Here is a 26496-nt window from a genome sequence, read left to right as displayed (position 1 = left end):
TATTATATGACGTGGTAAATACCGAAAAGTGGATGTCACCTTAACTGCTCCAGAAAGTACCTTACGGACCCTGAAGAACCCACTAAGGAAAGCCAGAGGTAAAGGCTGCCCCCTGGCGGCCCCTGATGGAAGAAGAGAACCCCAGGCTCCATCTTCAGAGAGCGGGACCCTGGAAGTGGGTCTCTGCTGCTCCAGCATGGTCACCAGGGGCCAGGGCAGACCCGCTCTGCATCTCGTGCCCTGAAGACAGAACCCCAGTCGTGGGTGAGTCATCTCCTGTACATTTTCCAACCCTAAGCTTGGGTTCAGAAATCAGGGATTGAATCGGTCCTGGAAGCTGTTCAGCTAGTGCCATCCAGAGGCCAAATGCTGTCCTCGATATAGCTGGATGGGTCGGGGGAAGCAAAAGGAAAAAGGAAAAGAAGGGGGAAATTTACATATATGTACATACATCTTACACATATGTACATGTATATTATACATATGTGTGCATGTATACATCATAGATGTAAACCGTATGTATATAGGCGCATACACAAATGCATATGCATGTACGTGTGTGTACGTACATATCGCTCAGCGTGGGCACCACATGCTAACTCACCATGGAGAATAACTCCATATGCCCTCACTCTACACTTCAGTAGGAAGAAGTTGGCTCCCTACTAACTACTTGAACAAAAGCAACGACCTAACCTTATGGTAGTCAGAGGTGGCGGGCGTGATTCTCTCCTTGATACAAGAATAGTGAGCCCCACCTGCCTGTCCTGCCTGTCCACTGAGAGTGGTTCTTCTCATCTAGAAGTAAGTGAAGGACCTTGTTGCACTTTGAGGGGCCCAAGGGGCCTATTCGATGGAAAGGCACGAGCACGGTAAGTCAGCCTCCCCCAGCTGCAGCCTGCACCTGGGCAGTATCCTTCCTCCTCTGCAGGACCGAGTTTAGGGAAGGCAAGAGGAGGGAGTCAATGTTTTGCCAGGAGCCAATTAACTCAGTTAATTCTAGCACGGGTTTCCTTTTCCCCAAAACAAAAACAAATCGCCACCACCACCTCTGGGCTCTACTCAGCGCCTGGCGGTCACACAAATAATTGTTGCTGAATCCACGGTTACCACCTGCGCCTTCCACTCCCGCACCTGGGACGCGGAGCGCATTTTTAAAGGCGCACTGCCCTCCAGCGGCGCAAGATAAATTCGCCCCGAGGCTTGCTCCCCGACCCCCAAGCCTCAGCCTGACCTCTCCCGTAGCCCCCGGGAAGGTGTGGCCGCCACAGCAGTGTTGGTTTCCCATCAGCGGGAAGCGAGGCTAAAGGTGGGGAGGAGGGAAGCGCAATGTGATCTAGCCCGAAACCGCAGCTCCCTCATTCTTGTCTGCGGAGCCTCCTAAGCCAAAGGCTGTGCTTTTTTTCTCTTAGGGTTGTAATTTAGGTGAGAAATAAGTATGATCGGACGGAAATGAATATTCGACGTGATGCTTCCAGGACAGACACGGAGCCCCCGCTGCATAGACGTACCCCAGGCGTGCAGGGGAACGGGAGAGGCGGCCTTTACCCTAGGAGTGCTGGCAGCCAGGACTTAGGCTGGGCGTGTGCGACCTCTCACCCTGTGGGGTTCACTCTGTGGGAAACCACAGCAGCCCCCATTGCAGGCTTACCCCATGTCAGGCTCTGTCCCGGGGTCCCGCAGAAATTACCCTTATTCAGTCTTCCCAGTCCCTTTAGTGGTGCCATTATCATCCCACTGTGAGGATGGGGAAACCGAGGCTCAGAGAGGCGACGCGACCTGCACAGGGGTTCAAGCCTGTCTGGACCAGAGCTGGAGCTTCCCACGCTGCGCTCGGACCCCGGGCCGAGGGGCCAGGGCGCGGCGGGTGGGGACCCCCGGCGGCGTGGGTGCCCGGAGCCGGCGACCGCGAAAGCGCGGTGGGCGTGGGGTGCTCACCTTGACGATGAGGGGGTTCTGAAACATGGAGTCCCGCACGACCCCCAGCCGCTCGTTCTCCATGCCGGGACGGATGTCCGCCACGGTCAGGGGCCGCCGCGGGGGCGGGCAGACATGGCTGACCGTGCGGCGCACAGGCTGCTGCTGCTTCCTCCATCGCGTGGGGTCCAGGCCGGCGTTCCTGCCCTCTGGCATCCTTGGGGTCGCCGGGGAGTCGGCCCGCGGGCTGGGTTGGGCGCGCTTCCCCAAGTCCAGGCCAGCTGGGAGCTCCCAGGCGCCTGCCGGGCGACCCGGGCCGCACCACCGGGATCCTAGGGGGGAAACTCAGATGCCAGGACCCCTCTGGAGCCAGGCGCGCCCCCCTCGCGCCGGCTCCTAATTGCAAAGAGCTCCGGAACCCTGAAGAAGCCCCGCCGGATCCTCAGGGCGTCTCCTGGGCCCCGCGCTGCGGACTGGGAGAGGAAAGAAAACCAAGACCACCCCTGGAGGACGAATGCAACGGCCCGTCTCCTTGGCGACGGGACGCCAACAGAGCCCGGCTCGGCTTGTACTTTTCTTTCAAGAAACTCTTGGTGGCTACCAGTGTGGAATTGTTTGGAGTTTTCCTGAATCGATACAGGAGAACCGAGAATCTCCAGTGGGTTGCGTTTAAAGCGGCATGGCTCTTAGAGGGTCATTTACACTAGTCTTTCAAGTCAAAGACTCCATCCTCTGCTCACCCCCATTCCACTCACAAACCCTCCCCACCTCTACTCCTTGCGCCGCACACACACCCGAGAGAAAGCACGAAAGGCATTCCAAGCGTGATGCTGAGGCTGACCCACTGGGAGGACTCGTTGGATCCAATGGGCTTTTTTTTTTTTTTTTTTTTTTTTTTGTCCTGTGAGATGGGTGACAAGGAAAGTCTAGAGTTGGATTAGACCAATGGTTCCCAAATTTAAGCAACAGAATGAAGGGAAATTGAAAAATACAGATTTGGGCTGGGCTCGGTGGCTCACCCATGTAATCCCATTGCTTTGGGAAGCCTAGGAGGGAGGATGGCCTGAGGCCAGGAGTTTGAGACCAGCCTGGACAACATGGTGAGGTCTCATCTCTACCAAAAATTTAAAAAATTAGCCAGGTGTAGTGGCACACACCTGTGGTCCCAGTTATGGGGAGGCTGAGGCAGGAGGATCGCTGGAGGAGGTTGAGACTACAATGAGCCGTGTTTGGGCAACTACATTCCAGTCTGGATGACAGAATGAGAATGTGTGCCAAAAAAAGAAGAACGAAGATTCACAGGACTCACTGAATCAGAATATCTGGAAATGTCACCTGAGGCTCTCTTTTTTTTCTTTTTTTTTTTTTTTAAGAGACAGAGTCTTGCTCTGATAATGACATGAGCCACCTCACCAGGACAGATGCTGCATTTTTAAAAAACCCCTTAACCACCCACCCCCAACTTTGTGAAAAAGTTCAAACCTATAGAAAAGTTGAAAGTCAAAAGAAGAATACAATGAAAATACATATAGGCTTCACCTAGATTCTGTTAGATTTTGAAGGGAAGGGGAGGGTTAAAGAAAGAGTGGCGGCTCTACAGCAAATGCAGGCTTTATGTTCAGCATAAGACCTACAGAGGTGGGAGACCAGCTGAATGGCAGTGCCCACCGCTGCTTACAAGCTGGGGAAATTATAGGCCTGGGCAGGGAGGGGCCCCGGGGGGAATAGCCTACTGCCTGGGAAGATGTTGATAAGGTATTCCCATGATGAGGCAGTTTGAACTTTGTTCTGGTGGAATGTGATGTTCCTGGCACTTTCTCCCAGCAGAATATGATAAGAGGCATGCTGTTTCTCACCGCCTGAACCCCTGTGGAATGTTTCACTCTAAGCAAGGTCTGTGAAATGGCAGGGGGCTTACAAAATGGTGTAATTTGGACTAACAGATTCACCCATCCCCAGCAGTGGCCACATTTTCTTGCTCTCTCTCTGTGTGTGAGTATGCACATACACACAATACAAAATCACCTGAAAAAGTATCTGTCAACACCATATTTAACCCTAGTTACTTCATCAGGTAGCAAGGACATTCCCATGTATAACTACAATGTCATTATCATGTCCGAAGATTTTAATGTGATACAATAGTGTTTATTATAAAATCCATTGCAAAGTTGAGAATCTGCATTTAAAATAAAACAAAACAAAAAAGCTTCCCAAGTGATTGGTGCAGTTGGAGGAGGATTGGAAACCACTAACCTGTATGATCTCTAATCTCTCCTCTAGTGCCAGCCTTTTGTGGGTTCATTCATGCATCACTAGTACCACAAGGCTCTGGGTAAGTGGGCTCACCACAGAACACGTGACACCAATGACGAACCTGGACTTCAAGGCCTTACGTATCAACAGTGGACACCACCACATTTACAGACTTCTCCAGACAGAGCTCCAACTGCACATCCACGTCCCAGAGCAGCATATATAGGTTCATCGTTTCTCCAACCTGCTTCCCTTCCAGACTTTCATGGAAGCATAGGTTGTGCATTTTTAAATCAAAGACACTTGGCAGATCACATAGAAGTCAGGTGGAACAGTGAGGGGCAAGATAGTGGAGTAGTAGAAAGAGCATAGGTCTGATTTCTGGCTGGCCCATTTAAGTCACCTTTGACAAGTTACTGTAAACCCAGGTTTCTTATCCACAAGGTGGGATTAATAATACCTCATAGATACCTACAAGGATTAAGTGAGAAAACTTGTTGCCTATATCGTATATGTTCCCTATCCAAAAAGGTTAAACGTTTGGTTGGTAAACATAATGGCCTTGAATTGATAGCCAGGTTAAAGCTGCCCTTTTAGCTAGGTCTTTTCAGGACTCTGTTGAAATGGGAAGACTGGGATAGATCTCCAAACTCCTGCCAGCTCTAACCTTCTGAGACTTCATCCAAGCTTAACATCCATCAGACTCTGCACCTGCAGACCTCTGACTTCATCTCCTACCCCCTCCCCTGCATTCACATGCATTCACTTAGGCTGGGCGTGTGCGACCTGTCACCCTGTGGGTTCACTCTGTGAATTCACTCTCTGCTCCAGCTGCTCTGGTCTTCTCCCAGGTCCTCCACCAACCAAGTTCAGGACTTTTCCATTCACTTCCAGCCTGGAACACTCTTCTGTCTAGATTTTTTGCCTGCCCTTTTCATTTAGAACTCAGTTCAAATGTCACTCCTCAGTGAGCCCTCCCTTACATCTAAAGTAGCACTTACTGTCCCCTAGTCACTCTCCATCATGTTACCCTATTTTATTTTCCTTACAAGGTAATCAGAAATTATCTTAGTTGCTTTGTTTGTCATCTGTCTTCCCAAGTTGTTCCTGGAGTTCACCAAAAACTCAGCTCAAATGTCACTCCTCAGTGAGCCCTCCCTTACATCTAAAGTAATACCCACTGTCCCCTAGTCACTCTCCATCATGTTACCCTATTTTATTTTTCTTACAAGATAATCTGAAATTATCTTAGTTGATTTGTCATCTGTCTTCCCAAGTTGTTCCTGGAGTTCACCAAAAACTGGAATAAATGGAATGCACGCATGCATTAGTACGTCAATGGAGGGGCATTCTGTCCTACTTTCTTCGTTTTAGGAGCACGCTCTACCCCACCTGACCTCTAAAGGACCTAGAAGGAAAATGGGTAGACAACTGCGCGCGCTTCCACTGCCTAGCGCCAGCCGTGTTACCATGACAGCGTGACGCCGAGGGGGCCGGAAGGTGACGCACTACTACTTCCGCTTCCTCAACAGCAGCACTTCCGGGTTGGGAGAAAGGTGGTAGCGCTTTCGGAGGGTAAGTTGAAAGCGCCTTTGTTAGTTGTTTCTGCATTTCAAAATGCGCACGTAAAAACCCAGCGTGGGGTGGTGGATTTCCCCGTCTTCTGGGAGACCCGCCTTTTGGCCTGAGGTCTCCAGGCCGCGTCTTCGCCCCAGGCCTTATCTTGGGGAAACTGAGGTTTGGATCTTTTTTTTTTCTTTTTTTAAAGATGGAGTCTTGCTCTTGTCGCCCAGGCTGGAGTGCGGTGGTGCGATCTCGGCTCACTGCAACCTCCGCCTCCTGGTTTCAAGCGATTCTCCTGCCTCAGCCTCCCAAGTAGCTGGGATTATAGGCGCCCGCCACCACGCCTAGGTAATTTTTGTATTTTTAGTAGAGACGGGGTTTCACCATGTTGGCTAGGCAGGTCTCGAACTCCAGACCTCAGGTGATCAACCCGCCTCAGCCTCCCAAAGTGCTGGGATTACAGGCGTGAACCACCGCGCCTGGCCGAGGCTTGGGTCTTTGGGAGTGAGAAGATGGAGAATTCACATCTGGTTAGTTCCTCCCCTCTCAGCCCTGGAGCGCCCACCTGGGAGCGGAGCGGGGTTTTTCTGGCACCTCAAAGGCGGTGAGAGAATCCGGGACCAGGTTTGAGCACATATCTGCAGGGCGGGAAGTGTATGTTCTGAGTAAGGGGGGATAAATGCATATCCGTTCTTTCAATATGTTTGGAGCACTGGGGAGCCATTTGGGAGCAAGGTGGCCAAAATTCCAGCCCTCAAGAAGCCGATCATATTATAATTGCCAGAAGTGTGGTGGGAACTGAAAAGAGCAGGGTTTCTGAAACCTAGAGAGAAGTGAGAGGTAGAGAAGTAGGCATGGACCTACCTCTCTCCATCTCTAGGCTAGATTATGAAGAAATGAAGACCTTTGCAGGTCTGTGAGGATTTTGACTTTATCTTAAGAATAACAGGGAAACTCTAAAAAGTTTTTAGCAGGGAGAGACTATATGTTTAGAAGGTTGTACTAGGCTCCAGAGACCAGAGGAAGTATTTACAAAAAAGAAGGAAAGGAACTGATGGAAGGGGAAATGTTATATAAAGAAATCAAGGCTGGGCGCTGTGGTTTACGCCTGTAATCCTGACACTTTGGGAGGCCGAGGCAGGTGGGTCACCTGAGGTCAGGAGTTCAAGACCAGACTGGCCAACATGGCAAAACCCCGTCTCTACTAAAAATAAAAAGATTAGCCGGGATTGGTGGCGTGTTCCTGTAATCCCAGCTTCTACTCCGGAGGCTGAAGCAGGAGAATCGCTTGAACCCAGGAGGCGGAGGTTGCAGTGACCTGAGATCGCGCCACTGCACTCCAGCCTGGGTGACAGAGTGAGATTCTGTCTCCAAAAAAAAAGAAAGAAAGAAATCAGCCGGGCGCGGTGGCTCACGCCTGTAATCCCAGCACTTTGGGAGGCCGAGGTGGGTGGATCATGAGGTCAGGAGATTGAGACCATCCTGGCTAATACGGTGAAACTCTGTCTCTACTAAAAAATACAAAAAAATTAGCCGGGCGTTGTGGCGGTCACCGGTAGTCCCAGCTACTCTGGAGGCTGAGGCAGAAGAATGGCGTGAACCCGGGAGGCACAGCTTGCAGTGAGCCAAGATCACGCCACTGCACTCCAGCCTGGGCGACAGAGCGAGACTCCGTCTCAAAAAATGATAATAATCTGTTTTGTTTGTGATTTATTAAGAGGTCCTAAAAGATGGGCCTGAAAAGCATCTGTTGAAGTTAGTGGCTTTAAGGACACTCTTGCTGGAGCAGTCTCAGTGGAGTAGTGGGGTGGGAGCTCCAAGGATGTGGGTTAATAAGTGGATGAAAGGTGAGGTAATGAAAAGAGTGATTTCTCTATCAGGAATGTTGCTGTGAAGGGGAAGAAAGAGAACAGCTGGATGAGACTTAGGGTTAGACGACAGTTGCTTTTTTTTTTTTTTAAGTTAGAGGAGATTAAATATTATTGGTGTTTTGCTAGAAAACACAGGCTGAAGATACAGGAGAGAGATGGGGTACCTGGGGGACCACTATCTCTCTGAGAAGGCAGGAGGGGGTTGGGAGCCAGCACACATTTTCCTTCCTATAACGGAAGGAAATAGCCTTTGACAGAAGAAGGGACACTTCCTTTGTTGCAGCAAGTGAGAGAGAGAGGATGTGGCAGCACAAGCAGGTGTGTTAGACTTGGGGGAGTGACCTATTTCTTGTCTAATACAGTTGATATTTACTACCCAGGATAAACTAGGTAGCTTCTGTAGAAAATATGCTTAGCATTCAGACTTTAAAGACCGCTGATATAGAGAGAGCTCTGGGGTCTGTTAAGGAAAAATAGCAAGTGCAGATCACAATATATAGCTGTTACCTTCTGTGTAAGAAAGGAGAAGAAATATGAAGATTATTTTGATTTTTGTACCATGTAAATGTGTTATTTAGCCAAAAATAAAATCTAAAAACAAATGAAACCCAGAAGCAACACAGAGCAAAGAGAACAATAAGACATGTTTGCAAAATTATATTTGTAATCATCTCTTTTGGAAAGTGCGTTTCTGTTACTGTATTTTAATTCCAAGTGCACACACCTGATATGTGAGTATTAACGTTAGTGGCTTATGAAATTTATTCCAGTGTTTTGCAGAATGTTTGCTCTTTGTTGGACACTAACAAGGCATATCCAACTTCTTTCACAAAGAGGCTGACTTCTGGTTTGAGGTCAGTGGATACCTGATATCCCCACTGTGAAGCCCTTTTGTGGATCCTGCACTCTAATGGGGTCTAATGGCTTCTCCGTGGTAGAAACACAGAGGGGAACAAGACAGATAAACCATCTTTTTCTTCCTTGTTTTCTTTTTTTCTTTTTTCTTTCTTTCTTTTTTTTTTTTTTTTAAGCAGAGAAGACAGCCTGTAAATGACTAAGTGTTTATTTTTTAAATATGAAAGTATGTTACTTGGGAATCAGGCCAAGCCTAAGGAATCAGGGAAAACTTTCTTGAAGAACTGATCTTCAAACCAAGCTCTGAAGGTGGCAAGAGGCAAGGAGGGTGGGGAGACAGTGGAGAGAATGTCATGGAGAGCTGGGGGGAAAGGTTGTGGCGTGTTTGAGGAACCAAAACAAGCTGCTTGTGGCTTAAACGCAGAGTTGGACATGTGAGTCAGAGGTGAGGCTGTGGGGGACAGGGCACTGTTGTTCTCTGTTAACTATTTTTTTCTCCATCATAAAGGCGGTGGGACCAGACAGAATTCCAGTGAGCCACCTGTGTATCTAGAATAATATAAAATTTGTAATCATGACTACAGGCTTGTCATTTGTCATACAATTTCATTTTGCTGTGATTTTTTTTCCCCTGAGGCTATGTTTAAAATGCAAAAATAGGCCAGCACCGGTGGCTGACGCCTGTAATCCCAGCACTTTGGGAGGCTGAGGTGGGTGGATCACGAGGTCAGGAGATAGAGACTATCCTGGCTAACACGGTGAAACCCCGTCTCTACTAAAAAGACAAAAATAAAATTAGCCGGGCATGGTGGCAGGCACCTGTAGTCCCAGCTATTCGGGAGGCTGAGGTGGGAAAATGGCGTGAACCCAGGAGGTGGAGCTTGCAGTGAGCCGAGATGGCGCCACTGCACTCCAGCCTGGGTGACAGAGCGAGACTCTGTCTCAAAAAAAAAAAAAAAAAAAATAAGCAAAAATAAACCATTGTTGTCATCACATTTCCATATAGGAATAAAATGGAAGGAGAATCACGCAGATTTGAAATCCACACTCCAGTTTCTGACAAGAAAAAGAAAAAGTATTCACATAAGGAAAGACCTCAGAAACATTCCCACGAAATTTTCAGAGACTCCTCCCTGGTGAGTGAACAGTCTCAAATAACTAGGAGGAAAAAGAGGAAAAAAGATTTCCAGCATCTCATTTCTTCTCCTTTGAAAAAATCCAGAATCCATGATGATGCTGAAAATGCCACTGCTACACTCAAAAAGAGAAAAAAGAGAAGATACAGTGCTTTGGAGGTGGAAGAGGAAGCAGGTGTTACAGTTGTCCTTGTGGATAAAGAAAATATTAGCAACACACCAAAGCCTTTTAGAAAGGATGTTGATGTCATTTGTGTTGATATGAGCATGGAACGGAAGTTACCAGGAGAGCCTAAAACAGACAAATTTCAGGTACTTGCTAAGTCACATACACATAAATCAGAAGCACTGCACAATAAAGTTAGGGAGAAAAAGAATAAAAAGCATCGGAGGAAAGCTGCATCCTGGGATGCTGTACAGGAGGGCCAGCGGGCAATGGATGCCCTGCCTCAGTCGGAATCCCACCAGGAGGAGTCCTGGCTTTCTATAGGTCCAGGGGGTGAAATGACAGAACTACCAGCATCTGCTCATAAGAACAAGTGTAAGAAAAAAAAGAAAAAGTCCAGCAACCAGGAATATGAGACATTGGCCATGCCTGAAGGATCGCAAGCGGGCAGTGAGGCTGAGCCTGATATGCAGGAATCTCGGCCTACTGTGGGCTTGGATGGTGAAGCTCCAGAACTACTAGGACCTACTCACCAAAAAAAGTCTAAGAAAAAAAAGAAGAAAAAGTCCAGTTACCAGGACTCTGAGGCATTGGCCATGCCTGAAGGATCACAAGTGGGCAGCGAGGTTGCGACTGAGACGCAGGAATCCCGGCCTGCTGTGGGCCTACATGGTGAAACTGCAGAACTACCAGCACCGGCTTCTAAAAACAAGTCTAAGAAAAAAAAGAAAAAGTCCAATCACCAGGAATTTGAGGCAGTGGCCATGCCTGAGAGCCTTGAGAGTGCATACCCTGAAGGATCACAGGTGGGCCGTGAGGTTGGGATTGTGGAAGGCAGGAAGGCTCTTAAAGGGTTCAAGGAATCCAACAGTACAGAGAAGAAGTCTAAGAAAAGGAAGCTTAAGTCTGCTAAAAGGGCCGTAGCGTCTGGTGATGGTTTTTCAGTGTCCAGTAAGAACTCTGAGAGCACACTCTTTGATTCAGTAGAAGGTGATGGCGCCGTGATGGAAGAAAGTGTGAAACCCAGGCCCCGACGAAAGAAAACCCGGGCCTGTTCAGCAAGCAAGCATATGCAAGAGGTGCCAAGGTAACGTGGGAGTGGTATGCCAGCTACTGGTATATTTCTTTTGTATGGATTCTGCCCATGCCTCTTTATTTAGCACAGACTCTTTTTTTTTTTTTTTGAGACGGAGATTTGCTCTTGTTGCCCAGGCTGGAGTGCAACGGTGCGATCTCAGTTCACTGTGCCCTCCGCCTCCCGGGTTCAAGCGATTCTCCCAAGTGGCTGAGATTACAGGCATGCACCACCACACCTGGCTAATTTTGTATTTTTAGTAGACACGAGGTTTTTCCTTGTTGGTCAGGCTGGTCTCAAACTCCTGCCCTCAGGCGATCCACCCGCCTCAGCCTCTCAAAGTGCTGGGATTACAGGCGTGAGCCACCGCACCTGGCCTCAGTACATACATATTAAATGGCAGAAATCATCAAGAGGTAGACCCTCAATATACCCTCGATGTACAGACTATCATACATCTTTAATTGAGTAAACTTGGCAGGTAGTTTAATTTCTTCATGTGTGAAATAAGACATTCGATTTTCACTAAGAACTATTCCAGCCCTGAAAATCTGTGAGTAAATTTAAAAGCCCAAATTACCTCTGAAAAATAGTCTGAGTAAATAACCAGAGGAAATAGGGCTTAGGGCTGCACGTTTAGCTTCTAGGCTGCCTCTGAGATATATCCAAGTAATTCAAGTTCCAGTAAAAAGTTTGAAAATCATGGACTGAGTCAACTCTAAGATCTCATCTTGCTTTAATATTCTGGTAGCCTAAGTGAGAGCCATTTTAAGAAAAGTTTAAGGCCAGGCATGGTGGCTCATGCCTATAATCCCAGCACTTTGGGAGGCCAAGGTGGGTGAGTCACTTGAGACCAGCCTAGCCAACATGGCGAAACCCCATCTCTACTAAAAATACAAAAGTTAGCCGGGCACGATGGCGGGCGCCTGTAGTCCCAGCTACTCTGGAGGCTGAGGCAGGAGAATCGCTTGAACCGGGAAGCAGAAGTTGCAGTGAGCTGAGATCGCACCATTGCACTCCAGCCTGGCGACAGAGCGAGACTGTCTCATAAAGAAAAGAAGGAAAAGTTTAAAAGTTATGAGGTCAAGTGATGTGTTAATGTTAGGCAACCCAATTTTCTAACCCCTTAGGTTAGAACCTGCAAATGAAGAACGCAACGTGGAAACAGCAGAAGATTCCGAAACAAGATATTTGTATGCAGATTCAGGAGATGCCGATGATTCAGATGCGGATTTGGGTTCTGCCGTCAGACAGCTTCAGGAATTCATTCCTAACATCAAGGACAGGGCCACCAGCACAATCAAGCGGATGTACCGGGATGACTTAGAACGGTTTAAGGAATTTAAAGCACAAGGTGAGCTTGTGGGGCCTTAGGGTTTGTTGAACTTCCTGTATGCAGAGCTAGCACCTGACTTTCTTTTATGGATGATTCAGATTTATAGATGGACAAGAAGCATTCTTTCGCTGCCTTCACCTCTGTCTCCTACCAGAATTGTCTGAGCTATAAAATTAGCAAAATGAAGTGCTCTTGCTTTTCCTCTTCTCTCCCAGTTTCTGGTAAAGGTAGCCAGGAAGAATGGGGCTAAATAGACCAGATAATTAATTCCCACCAAGAAGAGAAAGGACGAGAGGTTAATTGGTTGAGACACTGGAAAAGATACAACAGTTATATAAAACTAAAATGCTCTCAGATTAAAATCATCAACTTTAGTGAGGTATCATTTCTTTCTCCAAGGTATTAAATTGATGGTGAGCTGGTTGTAGTGGACTTGATCACCTTCTTGATTTCACTGTGTTTCTGAACCTCTCTTATTAAGAATTATTACTAAGAATAACAAATAACTTTTATTCTTAAATCCAATAATAAAGCTTATTGGATTTAAGAATAAACTGTGCCGGGGTGGTGGCTCAAGCCTGTAATCCCAGCACTTTGGGAGGCCGAGACGGGCGGATCACGAGGTCAGGAGATCGAGACCATCCTGGCTAACACAGTGAAACCCCGTCTCTACTAAGAAATACAAAAAACTAGCCGGGCGAGGTGGCGGGCGCCTGTAGTCCCAGCTACTCCAGAGGCTGAGGCAGGAGAATGGCATGAACCCGGGAGGCGGAGCTTGCAGTGAGCTGAGATCCGGCCACTGCACTCCAGCCTGGGCGACAGAGCGAGACTCCGCCTCAAAAAAAAGAAAAAAAAAAGAATAAACTGCAAATGTAAGGCTGTGTACTACCAGTGAGCAATATTTACTGAATATCTGCTGTGTAAGACCCAATACAACTGGTCATTGGAAAAAGTAAGAAGAGGAGTCATAGTCTTCCAGAATTCATAGTATTGAAGAGATTCAGAAAAATAGACAAGACAAATTAAGCAAAAAAGAGAGCACTACACACATGCACACAATTGTAGTATATAATCCCATTTTATTGGTATATTGTGTTGAAATTCTTATGAGTATGTATTTTATAAAAGACTTTTTTTTTTTTTTTTTTTGAGACGGAGTCTCGCTCTGTGGCCCAGGCTGGAATGCAGTGGCACGATCTCGGCTCACTGCACCCTACGCCTCCTGGATTCAAGTGGTTCTCCCGCCTCAGCCTCCCGAGTAGCTGGGTCTACAGGCGCCTGCCACACTTGGCTAATTTTTGTATTTTTAGTAGAGACGGGGTTTCACCATGTTATTGACCAGGCTGGTCTCAAACTCCTGACATCATGATCTGCCCACCTCAGCCTCCCAGAGTGCTGGGATTACAGGCGTGAGCCACTGTGCCTGGCCCGTAAAATATTTTTAAAGTAAACCTAGGCCAGGTGAGGTGACTCACGCCGGTAATCCCAGCACTTTGGGAGGCCAAGGCAGGAGAATTGCTTGAGACCCGGAGTTTAAGACCAGCCTGGGCAAAACAGCAAGACCCCATCTTACAAAAAATAAAAAATTAGCCAGGTGTTAGTGGCACACGCCTGTAGTCCCAGCTACTCAGGAGGCTGAGGCAGGAGAATCACTTGATTCCAGGCGTTCAAGGTTGCAGTGAACTTTGATCATGCCACTGCACTCCAGCCTGGGTGAAAAAGCAAGATCCTATCTAAAGAATGCATGAATAAATTTGAAAACTATTTTTTGAAAAGATAGATGAAACAGGAAAGGTCACTTTGGAATAGGATGACCAGGGAGGACATTGACAGAAGAGGTGTGGCTTGGGCTGAACCCTGGAGGAAAGGCCGAACCTGCAAGTGGGGGCAGGAGAGCAAATGTCAGGTGTTGGGACTGTTGGGCCGTGGTACTGTCATTGCTGATGAAAAACCAAGTCATAGGTTTGCTTTTGTTCATTATTAACGATACACACTTTCTCCCTGTTCCTTCCCAATCCTAGGTGTCGCTATTAAATTTGGCAAGTTTTCTGTGAAGGAAAATAAGCAGTTAGAGAAAAATGTGGAAGACTTTCTAGCCCTGACAGGCATCGAGAGCGCAGACAAGCTGCTGTACACCGACAGATACCCCGAGGAAAAATCTGCGATCACCAACTTGAAAAGGAGACACTCGTTTAGATTGCACATTGGTAAGTTTAGAAACAATCACTCTTTGACCATCCACAGCCTTCCAGCCATAAACAAGATAACCTGTGGTAAGTGTTAGCACGGTATCTGGCCATTGTCTGCAGGCAGTGCACATTAACTGCTGTGATGGCTGATGATATTCTTTTTTTTTTTTTTTTTTTCTTTTGAGACAGATTCTCGCTCTGTTGCCCAGGCTAGAGTGCAGTGGTGCAATCTCGGCTCACTGCAACCTCCACCTCTGGGGTTCAAATGATTCTCCTGCCTCAGCCTTCCGAGTAGCTGAGATTACCGGCACCTGCCACGACACCCGGCTAATTTTTTTGTATTTTTAGTAGAGACAGGGTTTCTCCTTGTTAGCCAGGATGGTCTCGATATCCTGACCTCATGATCCACCCCCCTCGGACTCCCAACCTGCCAGGATTACAGGTGTGAGCCACCTCACCCTGCCCTGATGGTATTCTTATTGCCAGTCTCTACTTTTGGGGATTTGGAATGTGTTCATGTCTCCCAAGTTCAGTGTGAAAAATTGAATGATCAACTTTTACCTTTCTTCCTTGGCAATAGTTATGGTTTTGGTTTCTCCTCCTGTTCCTTATTTATATTTTGTGTACGCTACACAAAGCACATCCTTATATGCACCGTGGTCTCCCACGGTTTTTTAAGTGTGGCCATATGTGTGCTTTGTAACTGGAACCCTCCGACTGGAGGTGCTGCTTGTGAAGTTAGAAGGTCATGCTGTCGTGGAGGATCAGAGCCAAAGCAAATCTCTCTTGAATTTAAAGAGGATAATTTCTTAGGTGTTCTGTGGAGTCCACGAAGAAAAACAGGGTAGTGCGCCCCCATTGAGGGATTATTTCACCTTAGAGTGAGAAAATGAGAAAAGCTGATTTGGGAAAGATTTGTTGTTCATCTTCTGGAGAACTGTTACCCTGTATTCTCCACCGTAGTGTTCTCTTCCTCTTAATTCAAATCATGTTAAAATTACTTTGTCTTGTAAGGATTCTTTCCACAAATTGCATAGACCGGAAGCTGGAGCCTCGGGGTACTCAGCATTTAGTTTTCGGAGATCTCCAAGGAAACTGGTGATTGTGTATATCTGCTCTTCAAGACAGCTTTGTTCAGGACACAGGAAATCCCAGCCTTAACACGGGGCTTAGGATAGTTCATGTTGTTACAAGGGCTGTTCTGGGCTCCTTTTACCATTGTGACTTCATGTCATGTGAGCCCCTCTGATCACTTTTCTTCTGACTTTAGGTAGGAACATTGCCCGGCCCTGGAAGCTTATATACTATCGAGCAAAGAAGATGTTCGATGTCAACAATTACAAAGGCAGGTAAGAAAAAAGTCTGAGCAGCTTGAGACAGGACATTTCTCTAGTCTTTGCTGATACCATAAATCAAGACATTCACATAGGCCGGGCGCGGTGGCTCATGCCTGTAATCCCAGCACTTTGGGAGGCCGAGGCGGGCGGATCACGAGGTCAGGAGATCGAGACCATCCTGGCGAACATGGTGAAACCCCGTCTCTACTAAAAATACAAAAAAATTAGCCGGGCGTGGTGGCGGGCGCCTGTAGTCCCAGCTCCTCAGGAGGCTGAGGCAGGAGAATGGCGTGAACCCAGGAGGCGGAGCTTGCAGTGAGCTGAGATCCGGCCCCTGCACTCCAGCCTGGGCGACAGAGCGAGACTCCATCTCAAAAAAAAAAAAAAAAAAAAAAAAAGACATTCACAGCAGTGGATTAACAGTAAAAATAATGAAGATTTGTGTGTGTGAAGCCAGATGGTGTGTCAAATGTGTGCGTCTTCAATGCCCTTTTCCATTCTCAGCTCTTTAGTGAAGGCTTAGTGACCTGTTTCCTGCATCTGCAGCTTTCTCTACACTTTTTCTTTAGCACTCCCCATACGCTGCCTCATGTGCTGTTACTCCTGTTTGCTCTGCTCTCTGCTTACTTCGTCATCTCCTTGTGAACCCAAACATCCCATCTTGACAGATGTTCCCTCCAGCACTTAGCAGACTGCTGTGGGTTTTTAGTAACTATTTGAAGGTGGAGGTAAGCGCTGGGATTATTAGGTCCGTTAAATGCAGTTCAGTGGTACCAACCCAGGGTGCTTAACCCGGTTGTCATTCTCTCCTTCCTTTTCCTCAAATACCATATCCAATTATAATGTGCTTCCAACACTTGTGGTGGCACAATCTCGGCTCACTGCAAGCTCCGCCTCCCAGGTTCAAGCAATTCTGCTGTCTCAGCCTCCCGAGTAGCTGGGACTACAGGTGCCCACCACCACACCCAGCTAATTTTTGTATTTTTAGTAGAGACGGGTTTCATCATATTGGTCAGACTGGTCTCAAACTCCTGACCTCAGGTGATCCACCCACCTCAGCCTCCCACATCCCACAGTGCTGGGATTACATGTGTGAGCCACCATGCCTGGCAATTGTTTTTTTTTTGTCTTTTTTTTTTTTTCCTTTTTGTGGAGAACGGGGTCTCGCTATATTACCCAGGCAGGTCTCGAACTCCTGGGCTCAAGCTATTCTCCCGCCTCTGCCTCCCTGAGAGCTGGGATTACAGGCATGAACCACCGCGCCTGGCCTTTGTTGTTGTTGTTGTTGTTGTTTTTTGAGACGGAGTCTCACTCTGTCACCCAGGCTAGAGTGCAGTGCTCACTGCAACCTCCGCCTCCTGGGTTCACGCCATTCTCCTGCCTCAGCCTCCCGAGTAGCTGGGACTACAGGTGCCCGCCACCATGCCTGGCTAATTTTTTTGTATATTTTTAGTAGAGATGGGGTTTCACTGTGTTAGCCAGGATGGAGGATGGTCTCTATCTCCTGACCTCGTGATCCGCCCGCCTCGACCTCCCAAAGTGCTGGGATTACAGGCAGGCATGAGTCACCACACCTGGCCTGGCCTTTCTTTTTTTTTTTTTTTTTTGAGACAGGGTCTCACTCTGTCACCCAGGCTGGAGTGCAGTGGTGCAATCTCGGCTCATTGTAGCCTCCACCTCCTGGGTTCAAGTGATTCTCCTGCCTCACCCTCCCAAGAGGCTGGGACTACAGGCATGTGTCACCACACCCAGCTAATTTTTGTATTTTTAGTAGAGACGAGGTTTCACCATGTTGACCAGGCTGGTCTCGAATTCCTAACCTCAAGTGATCCTCCTGCCTCGGCCTCCCAAAGTGCTGGGATTATAGGCTTGAGCCACCATACCTGACTGACAGCCATGATTCTTAGTAGTGAAGAATAGACCAGGCATGGTGGCTCACACCTGTAATTCCCAACACTTTGAGAGGCTGAGGCAGGCAGATCACTTGAGGTCAGGGGTTCGAGACCAGACTGGCCAACGTGGTGAAACCTTATCCCTACTAAAAATACAAAAATTCACCGGGTGTGGTGGTGCATGCTTATAATCCCAGCTCCTTGGGAGGCTGAGGTGGGAGGATTGCTTGATCCCAGGAGGTGGAGGTTGCAGTGAGCTATGATCATGCCACTGTGCTCCAGCCTGGGTGACAGAGCCAGACCCTGTCTCAAAGGAAAAAAAAAAAAAAAAAGAAATTGTATTTTTCTAGGATTTCTAGAATTATGTTGCCTTAGTGATGACATAAACCACCATTCCTATTCAGATAGGAATCTGAAGATGTTGTAAAGATTGCTTTTTATTTACTTATTTAGGTTTTTAATCTTAAAATCTATTTATAATATTATAGTGCTTTTTTTAGTACTTTAATGTATGTATTTTTATGTAGGATGAATGCACTTTACATTTCTGAAGTAGTTACATATTTACAGTAAGCCATTTGTTGTATGTTTATGGAATGCCTGTTGTCTGTCAAGCATTATGGATACCAAAGTGTATGAAACCGACAAGGTCTCTGCCCTCATGGAACTTCCCTTCTTGAACTGTGTCTTCCAGTATGGTGACCAGCAGCCTCCTGGGCCTGTCAAACATTTGAAATGTAGTTAGTCCACATTGAGATGCCGTCAGAGTAAAACACATGCTGGGTTTTGAAGGCTCCAGATGAAGAACGGAATGTAAAATACATCATTGATATTTTTTGATACTGATGACATGTTGAAATGATAGCATTTTTAATATATTGAGTTCAATGAAATATATTATTTTTTGTTTTTGTTTTTCATCACGCAACATGCCCGTGTAAGAAATATATTCTTAAAGTTCCTTTTATTAAAACTAGGTTAAAGTGACTTTTCCTATGACTACTAGGAAACTTAAAATCCGTAAGAGGCTCGTATTATGTTTCTGTTGGGCGGTGCTGGTCTAGAGGAAGAGGCATGAACAAGGGAGCCTGTGCATGTGTGAGTGCGGGTTGTGACCAGTGCTGTGAAAGAGAAGCACAGTGTTCTCCAGGAGCAATCAACAGGGGGACTTCAGGCTAAGGGAGTGAGGGAAGCGCTCCCTGAAAATGCACCGTTTAAACTGCACTAGCGAGCGTGCAGGCACTGTCCAGGTGGGGTAGAGGAAAGCCATTTCCACCACAGGGACAGAGGCTCTGAGCTGAAGAAGGGCTAAGTGATTGCTCTGGCTGCTGTTCAGTTGAACCAGGCCTCTGGTCTCGACTTCAGTGATTGATTGATAGGATGACCACCATTGAGGCGCCAACAGGAAGTGAAGAGAACTCTGACCGGGTTCCCTGACAGCCTACGCCATTCAGCTTTTCCCACGATTGCTGCGTACTGGGATGAGAATACCGTATTTAATCTGATAGTGAGTTTAAACTTGTGAAATGTTTTCCCTTTCTGTTAGGTATAGCGAAGGAGACACTGAGAAGTTAAAGATGTACCATTCTCTCCTTGGGAATGACTGGAAGACGATTGGTGAGATGGTGGCCCGAAGTAGCCTCTCCGTGGCCCTGAAGTTCTCGCAGATCAGCAGTCGTAAGTGGCAGCCGCCAGTGCCCACCTCACTGAAGAAATAAGCCCTGACAGGCCTGGTTCAGCCATAACTGATCCAATGCCCAGAAATCACCGCAGACCTGTCTTCTGCGAGAGCTTTGTTTGTTAAGCTGTTCTCTATGCTAATTCATTTGGTTTCCTCCTGTATTCAGTGAAGCCATGCAACCTTTACCCACTAGGCTGGTTTTTACCACACTTCAGTAACTGTCCGTGCAAATATAACTGCCAAGTGAACCCAAGAAACTGGTGGTGGGAGAGCCTGGGCGGAGGGTCACTTTCCTGCGGTGGCACGGGACACCTTGGGAGGGAGGCAGGCATGCAGTTCGTGCCTGTCAGGCGGGGACTTTTCTCAGAACCAGTGTTGGTGACCTCCTGTCTCTATCTCCTCTTTCTTAAAAGGTTTCCTTTAAGAAGACAGTCCTTATCGGGTTTCTGTTTAGCACAGGGGCTCACATACTCCGGCCACACAGGTAGTGCCTTGCAGCCAGTTCTTCAAGTTTCCAAGAAAAAAAGGAAAAATCGGCCGGGCGCGGTGGCTCAAGCCTGTAATCCCAGCACTTTGGGAGGCCGAGACGGGCGGATCACGAGGTCAGGAGATCGAGACCATCCTGGCTGACACGGTGAAACCCCGTCTCTACTAAAAAATACAAAAAAAAAAACTAGCCGGGCGAGGTGGCGGGTGCCTGTAGTCCCAGCTACTCAGGAGGCTGAGGCAGGAGAATGGCGTGAACCCGGGAGGCAGAGCTTGCAGTGAGCCGAGATCTGGCCACTGCACTCCAGCCTGGGCGGCAGAGCGAGACTCCGTCTCAAAAAAAAAAAAAAAAAAAGAAAAAAAGGAAAAATCTTGAATTTTTTTTTTTTTTTTAAAATTTTGTGAACTCTAGATATCTTTTTTTCTTTCTTGGAAATCTCTTGATTTTTAAATTTTCATCCAGATTGTTATTGAGGGGAAAATGTAACATTCTGTGGAATGTTACCAAAAGCACAGCCAAGCAGCTGCCAGTGTGAGACTCCTTTTTAAGATCTCAGTCTGTGTGTGACTGTGAATGTCTCCAGTGAAGAAGGGTGAACCATCGATACTGTGGGCATCTGCCATAGATAATTGGCTTCAGAAATTCTCAAGTGCCTTCATCAAGTACTGTGCTGGTGTCACTGTGGCTATTATTGTTACACTGGGAACTCTTGGCCAAGAGACATGTACATGTACAACATAAAAGCCGGCCGGGCGCGGCGGCTCAAGCCTGTAATCCCAGCACTTTGGGAGGCCGAGATGGGCGGATCACAAGGTCAGGAGATCGAGACCATCCTGGCTAACATGATGAAACCCCGTCTCTACTAAAAAATACAAAAAACTAGCTGGGCGGATCACAAGGTCAGGAGATCGAGACCATCCTGGCTAACATGATGAAACCCCGTCTCTACTAAAAAATACAAAAAACTAGCTGGGCGAGGTGGCGGGCGCCTGTAGTCCCAGCTACTCGGGAGGCTGAGGCAGGAGAATGGTGTGAACCCGGGAGGTGGAGCCTGCAGTGAGCTGAGATCCGGCCACTGCACTCCAGCCTGGGCAACAGAGTGAGACTCCATCTCAAAAAAATAAAATAAAATAAAATAACATAAAAGCCATTTGGCTGGCTTTTTTCCCCCCCCCCATTAAACGTTTGGGAACCTCACAGTTTCATGCGGGAGACATTGTTCTCAGAAACAGGATGAACAACTGTTTTGAAATAAATAAATAAAACAATGCTTTAAGAAAGGACTTATTTAATAATTTCCAGCTTTAGTTCTTAAAAAGAATCCATGACTGGCCGGGTGCAGTGGCTCACGCCTGTAATCCCACACTTTGGGAGGCCGAGACGGGTGGATCACGAGGTCAGCAGATCAAGACCATCCTGGCGAACATGGTGAAACCCCGTCTCTACTAAAAAATACAAAAAATTAGCCGGGCGTAGTGGCGGGCGCCTGTGGTCCCAGCTACTCAGGAGGCTGAGGCAGGAGAATGGCGTGAACCTGGGAGGGGGAGCTTGCGGTGAGCTGAGATCACACCACTGCACTCCAGCCTGGGCGGCAGAGCAAGACTCCGTCTCAAAAAAAAAAAATCCATGACCATGTTAGTAATTTCATTTTAATATGCACATAATTGTGTTTGTTTTTTGTCTGTATAATTGAGATGCCCGTTATTTTCTGAAAAGTATCTGATTTATCATTTCATTTTTAATATTGTGTTTGAAAGCAAATAGATTAGCAACTATAAGACCATCTTTTTGTATCTACAGAAAGAAATCGTGGTACTTGGAGTAAGTCTGAAACCCAGAAACTAATCAAGGCTGTTGAAGAAGTGATTCTAAAGAAAATGTCTCCCCAGGAGTTAAAAGAGGTGGATTCCAAACTCCAAGAAAATCCTGAAAGTTGCCTATCAATTGTTCGGGAAAAACTCTACAAGGGCATATCTTGGGTAGAAGTAGAAGCTAAAGTGCAAACCAGAAATTGGATGCAGTGTAAAAGTAAGTGGTAAGTTCTTCCCTCTCTCTTTCTCTCTCCAGCTTCTGTGGAGAGCTGAGGTTACCAAGAATATCTGCGTAACTGCTATGTGGAAGCTTACGTGTCAAAAACAATCATGTCTCGTCTGCTGCCCCCGCTGCTTCCGTATCACTCTCTGATTTAAATTAGCACGTAACTAGCCCTGATGCATTGAAGAGTGTATGCTTTCCTCCTAAAGAACTTGAACCTTTTTAAAACTGAATATTGACTTCTGATTTCTTTACTGTCTTTCTAAGTCTTTAATAAAACAAGGTAGCAATCTGTTGGCAGCATTAGAAAAAAAGACAGGGGCTGTGCGTGGTGGCTCACACCTGTAATTCCAACCCTTTGGGAGGCTGAGGCAGGCAGATCAAGAGTTCCAGACCAGCCTGGCCAATGTGGCAAAACCCTGTATCTACCAAAAATACAAAAGTTCAAGAGGCCAGGAGTTCAAGACCAGCCTGGCCAATGTGGCAAAACCCTGTATCTGCCAAAACTACAAAAGTTCAAGAGGCGAGGAGTTCAAGACCAGCCTGGCCAATGTGGCAAAACCCTGTATCTACCAAAAATACAAAAATTAGTCAAGTGTGGTGGCTCACAGCCACCAGTAATCCCAGCTACCTTGGAGGCTGAGGCAGGAGAATCGATTGAACCCAGGAAGTGGAGGTTGCAGTGAGCTGAGATTGCCCCATTGTACTCCAGCCTAGGCAACAGAGCGAGACTCTGTCTCAAAAAAACAAAAGTAAAAATATATATATAGAAAAAAGATAGAAAACTAACATGCAGAGAGAAATCACAAGTATAGTGATCAGTAACAGCTCCGCCCCCCCCCCTTTTTTTTTTTTAAATGGAGTCTTGCTCTGTTGCCCAGGCTGGAGTGCAGTGGCGCAATCTCGGCTCACTGCAGGCTCCGCCTCCCGGATTTATGCCATTCTCCTGCCTCAGCCTCCCGAGTAGCTGGGACTACAGGCGCCTGCCACCTTGCCCGACTAGTTTTTCATATTTTTTAGTAGAGACGGGGTTTCACCGTGTTAGCCAGGATGGTCTCGATCCCCTGACCTCGTGATCCACCCATCTCAGCCTCCCGAAGTGCTGGGATTACAGGCTTGAGCCACCGCGCCTGGCCACAGCTCCGCCCTTCTAATGCTTTCTGCTTCCGCAGTTCCTCAGATGAAGTGAGGTAGATGTGCTCCTGGCTACATCAGTCACATGGAGATAGTTTCAGTTCTGCTCCTGCCACACATTCTTTGCTGGATATAGCTTTTCCAGGACCAGGAGAGTTGCACAGCTGGATGTCCAGCTGCAGCAAACTCCTCAAACCAGTGGTTCTGCGTGCTCATGATCCCCCACCTTGCACACGAAGGGCACTCATTGGCTCTTGAATAATAAATAGTAGGAGTGAAATCCAGAGTAGGCATATTTTATGTTAAAAGCAGACTCCTAGATCACACTGCTTATATACCTTACAACTCCAGGGAAATAAACTCCAAAGAACAGGGAATGTTGAAGGAACCAGAGCTCTTTCTACTCTCTATTTTCAGCTAAAAGAAGGAAGAGTGAGGGCCAGGCACGGTGGCTCATACCTGTAATTCCAGCACTTTGGGAGGCTGAGGCAGGTGGATCACAAGGTCAGGAGTTCGAGATCAGCCTGGCCAACATAGTGAAACCCTGTCTCTACTAAAAATACAAAAAAATTAGCCAGCGTGATGATGGGCGTCTGTAATCCCAGCTACTCAGGAGGCTGAGGCAGGAGAATTGCTTGAACCTGGGAGGCGGAGGTTGCAGTGAGCCGCGATCGCGCCATTGCACTCCGGTCCCAGCAATAGTGCAAGACTCCGTCTCAAAAAAAAAAAAAAAGGAAGAGTGAATTATAAGCCTCAATTGGAGGATGACATACCAATGTTAAAAAGAGGACATGGTGATCATTAAGGGTAGTACTGGTTGAGGATCAACATAATTAAGATAACATGCAAGATTTAGCTATTAATTTGAGATAAAAAATAGTAAACTTAAACTCTGAGTGTATGTTTACCTTGTGTAACATTGAAATGACCTCCACTGGTACATTTCAACTCTGTAAACATGGATGGCTCTCACTAAGAGCCACAGTGTTGTTGATCAGCATGTGGATCATGTGTCTCCGTTACCAAGAATGTAAATATAACAGCTAATGATCTGTCTATCAGATTGTGACAAATTTTGCTATTCAAGATTAGTACTTTTAATATCTTTTTAATTGCGTCACTGCCTTTACTAGAAACTTCAGTCAGCCTGCAGCCACTAGCTTTGGCATTAGAGGAATCATCAAATCATTTCTCACTTTACTAAATTTGTCTTACTTGATGTTCCAAAGCTGGTAATGGTAATAAGAGCAATGCCTGTCTGTGTATAAATAGTCAAAATAATTGAGGGCCAGGCACTCTGGCTCATGCCTCTGATCCCAGCACTTTGGGAGGCCTAGGCAGGTGGATCACTTGAGGCCAGGAGTTCGAGACCAGCCTCGCCAACATGATGAAACCTTGTCTTTACTGAAAATACAAAAATTAACTGGGCATGGTGGTGCACACCTGTAAGTAATCCCAGCTACTTGGGAGGCTGAGGCAGGAGAATCACTTCAACCCGGACAGCGGAGGTTGCAGTGAGCTGAGACCGTGCCACTGCACTCCAGCCTGGGTGACAAAGTGAGACTCCGTCTCAAAAAAAAAAGAAAAGTTAGAAGTTGGTTCTGAATGAGAGCAATTTAGATGAGAAAAATTTAGGAAATTTTAATGAAAAATCTACCCTTGAAAGTAAACTATGTTTTTCTTCCTTTTAATGTAGGACAGAAATTCTAACCAAGAGGATGACTAATGGTCGGCGCATATACTGTGGCGTTAATGCCCTTCGGGCCAAGGTCAGCCTTATTGAAAGGTAGGAAAAATAGAAACGGACGCCTCTTAACTGTTTCTGTCTCTAGCCAAAGAGAAGTTGTTAACCCAGCAGAGTCTGCAGTGAGATTGCCAAGGTCCAAATCCCTGTTCCAGCACTTCCCGCATGTATTGTGGGCCTATGACCTACCGTTCTGAGTCTCAGTGTACTCATCTTAACTCATCTACTGAGGATGACAATAATTGTACCTACCTCTTAGTGCTTTCAGGAGGATAAAAGAAAATAACATGTGGCCGGGCGCGGTGGCTCACGCCTGTAATCCCAGCACTTTGGGAGGCCAAGGCGGGCGGATCACAAGGTCAGGAGATCGAGACCACGGTGAAACCCCGTCTCTACTAAAAATACAAAAAATTAGCCGGGCGCGGTGGTGGGCGCCTGTAGTCCCAGCTACTCGGGAGGCTGAGGCAGGAGAATGGCGTGAACCCGGGAGGCAGAGCTTGCAGTGAGCCGAGATCGCGCCACTGCACTCCAGCCTGGGCGACAGAGCGAGACTCCGTCTCAAAAAAAAAAAAAGAAAATAACATGTGAAACGTACTGTGTAATAATTCCATGTAATTATTTTAGTCTTTGAAGCATTTCATGTGGATAAAATTATTTACGCCCATTGGAAAATGGGGGCGAATGATTCAGACAGAGCCCTCCTGTGCTCCAGCATGAGCTCGTTGGTGTCATCCTTGCTTGTCTTTGGTTTTGAGTTCCTGGTCCATGCAGGGTCCGCGCTAAAGTGTTGAAGGGTGACGAGGAAAAGGGAGACATGGGCCCGTTTTGTGATGCCTGTGAGACTAGTGGACCTGGCCCACGTTGACTGAGGAACAGCAAAGAGCAGCAGGAGCCTGTGGGTTCTGGCCCTGCTGTCCGCCTTCTTTCCCTCTGCCTCACACGTGAGCCCTGCCGAAGGCTCACTGTGGCTTTCCTGATCCTCTTTCCTATGCCCCCGCCCAGTCTTCCCTGCTAGAGCAACAGCATAGATTCGCAGATCCAAGAAGGGCATCTCTAGTCAAACAGGCCTGGGTTCCAGTGTTGGCCCCACCTATTAGTCATGCAATCTGGAGCCTGTGACTGAGTCTCTTGGCACTGTTTCCCTGTCTGTAGGTCGGGGGGAGGGTTACTGTAAATGAATGTGTGCGCTTTAAGGTCTTAACCGGCTCGGCGTGGTGCCTCGTGCCCATAATCCCAACACTGGGAGGCCAGGAAGATCGCTTGAGCCCAGGAGTTTGAGACTAGCCTGAGCAACATGTGGAGACTGTCTCTACAAAAAAAATCTAAAAAATTAGCCAGGCATGGTGCCACGTGCTTATGGTTCCAGCTTCTTAAGAGGCTGAGGTGGGAGAGTCGCCTGAGCCCAGGAGGTTGAGGCTGCAGTGAGCCACGATCACGCCACTGCAGTCCAGCCAGGGTGACACAGCGAGACCCAGTATTTTAAAAAAAAAGACCTTCACAGTGTCTGTCACATAGTACAGATGTCCTCTTACTGTGTGCCTATGTTGAATGATGAGGTGGTGGTTTTTGCTGTGAGAAAGCAACATGGTTTGGTGAGAGACACAAAGGGCTCGGAGGAGGACAGAGGTCTTTTCAGCCCATCTCTGCAGCCCAGCAACTCACTGACCTGGGTTAACCTTGGGCTGGGATGCTGACCTCACTGTGCATGTGTAATGAGGGAGCTGGCATGGGGCGAAAGCATGGATACCTTCCAGCTCTTAACACTCCACGCGTCCATGAAGATGGCTAGCGTGCTGATTTTTGCTTGACAATTTAATTTGTAT

At 47.3% G+C, this 26496-nt stretch overlaps 2 protein-coding genes across 3 annotated transcripts in view; one reads left to right on the top strand and one right to left on the bottom strand.

Annotated features, from left to right (window-relative positions):
• LOC105464065 (cilia and flagella associated protein 77) overlaps positions 1–2351 on the bottom strand; it is a 170857-nt gene extending 168506 nt beyond the window's left edge. Inside the window, exon 1 of the mRNA XM_011711726.2 lies at positions 1939–2351. Coding sequence (XP_011710028.1) covers positions 1939–2133 — 195 coding nt within the window. The 5' untranslated portion in view covers positions 2134–2351. The remainder of the gene's footprint in view (positions 1–1938) is intronic.
• Positions 2352–5650: 3299 nt separating this feature from the next.
• LOC105464104 (transcription termination factor 1) overlaps positions 5651–26496 on the top strand; it is a 33495-nt gene continuing 12649 nt past the window's right edge. The window contains exons 1-8 of one of the 2 annotated variants that reach the window (XR_011612898.1): positions 5651–5748; positions 9469–10851; positions 11970–12193; positions 14197–14382; positions 15635–15713; positions 19140–19270; positions 21562–21789; positions 24626–24715. Coding sequence is in view for 1 of the 2 variants with exons in the window: in XM_071078502.1 (XP_070934603.1) it covers positions 9476–10851; positions 11970–12193; positions 14197–14382; positions 15635–15713; positions 19140–19270; positions 21562–21796; positions 24626–24715 (2321 nt within the window). In the remaining variant the exon portion in view is untranslated. Of the gene's footprint in view, positions 5749–9468; positions 10852–11969; positions 12194–14196; positions 14383–15634; positions 15714–19139; positions 19271–21561; positions 21797–24625; positions 24716–26496 lie in introns of both variants that reach the window. The other variant, XM_071078502.1, reaches the window with a different exon arrangement.

The sequence above is a fragment of the Macaca nemestrina genome, chromosome 14 (genome assembly GCF_043159975.1).
Source record: "Macaca nemestrina isolate mMacNem1 chromosome 14, mMacNem.hap1, whole genome shotgun sequence".
Taxonomy (NCBI): Eukaryota; Metazoa; Chordata; class Mammalia; order Primates; family Cercopithecidae; genus Macaca; species Macaca nemestrina.
Note: the sequence above shows the minus strand (reverse complement) of the source record. Positions and strands in the feature narration are given on the sequence as shown.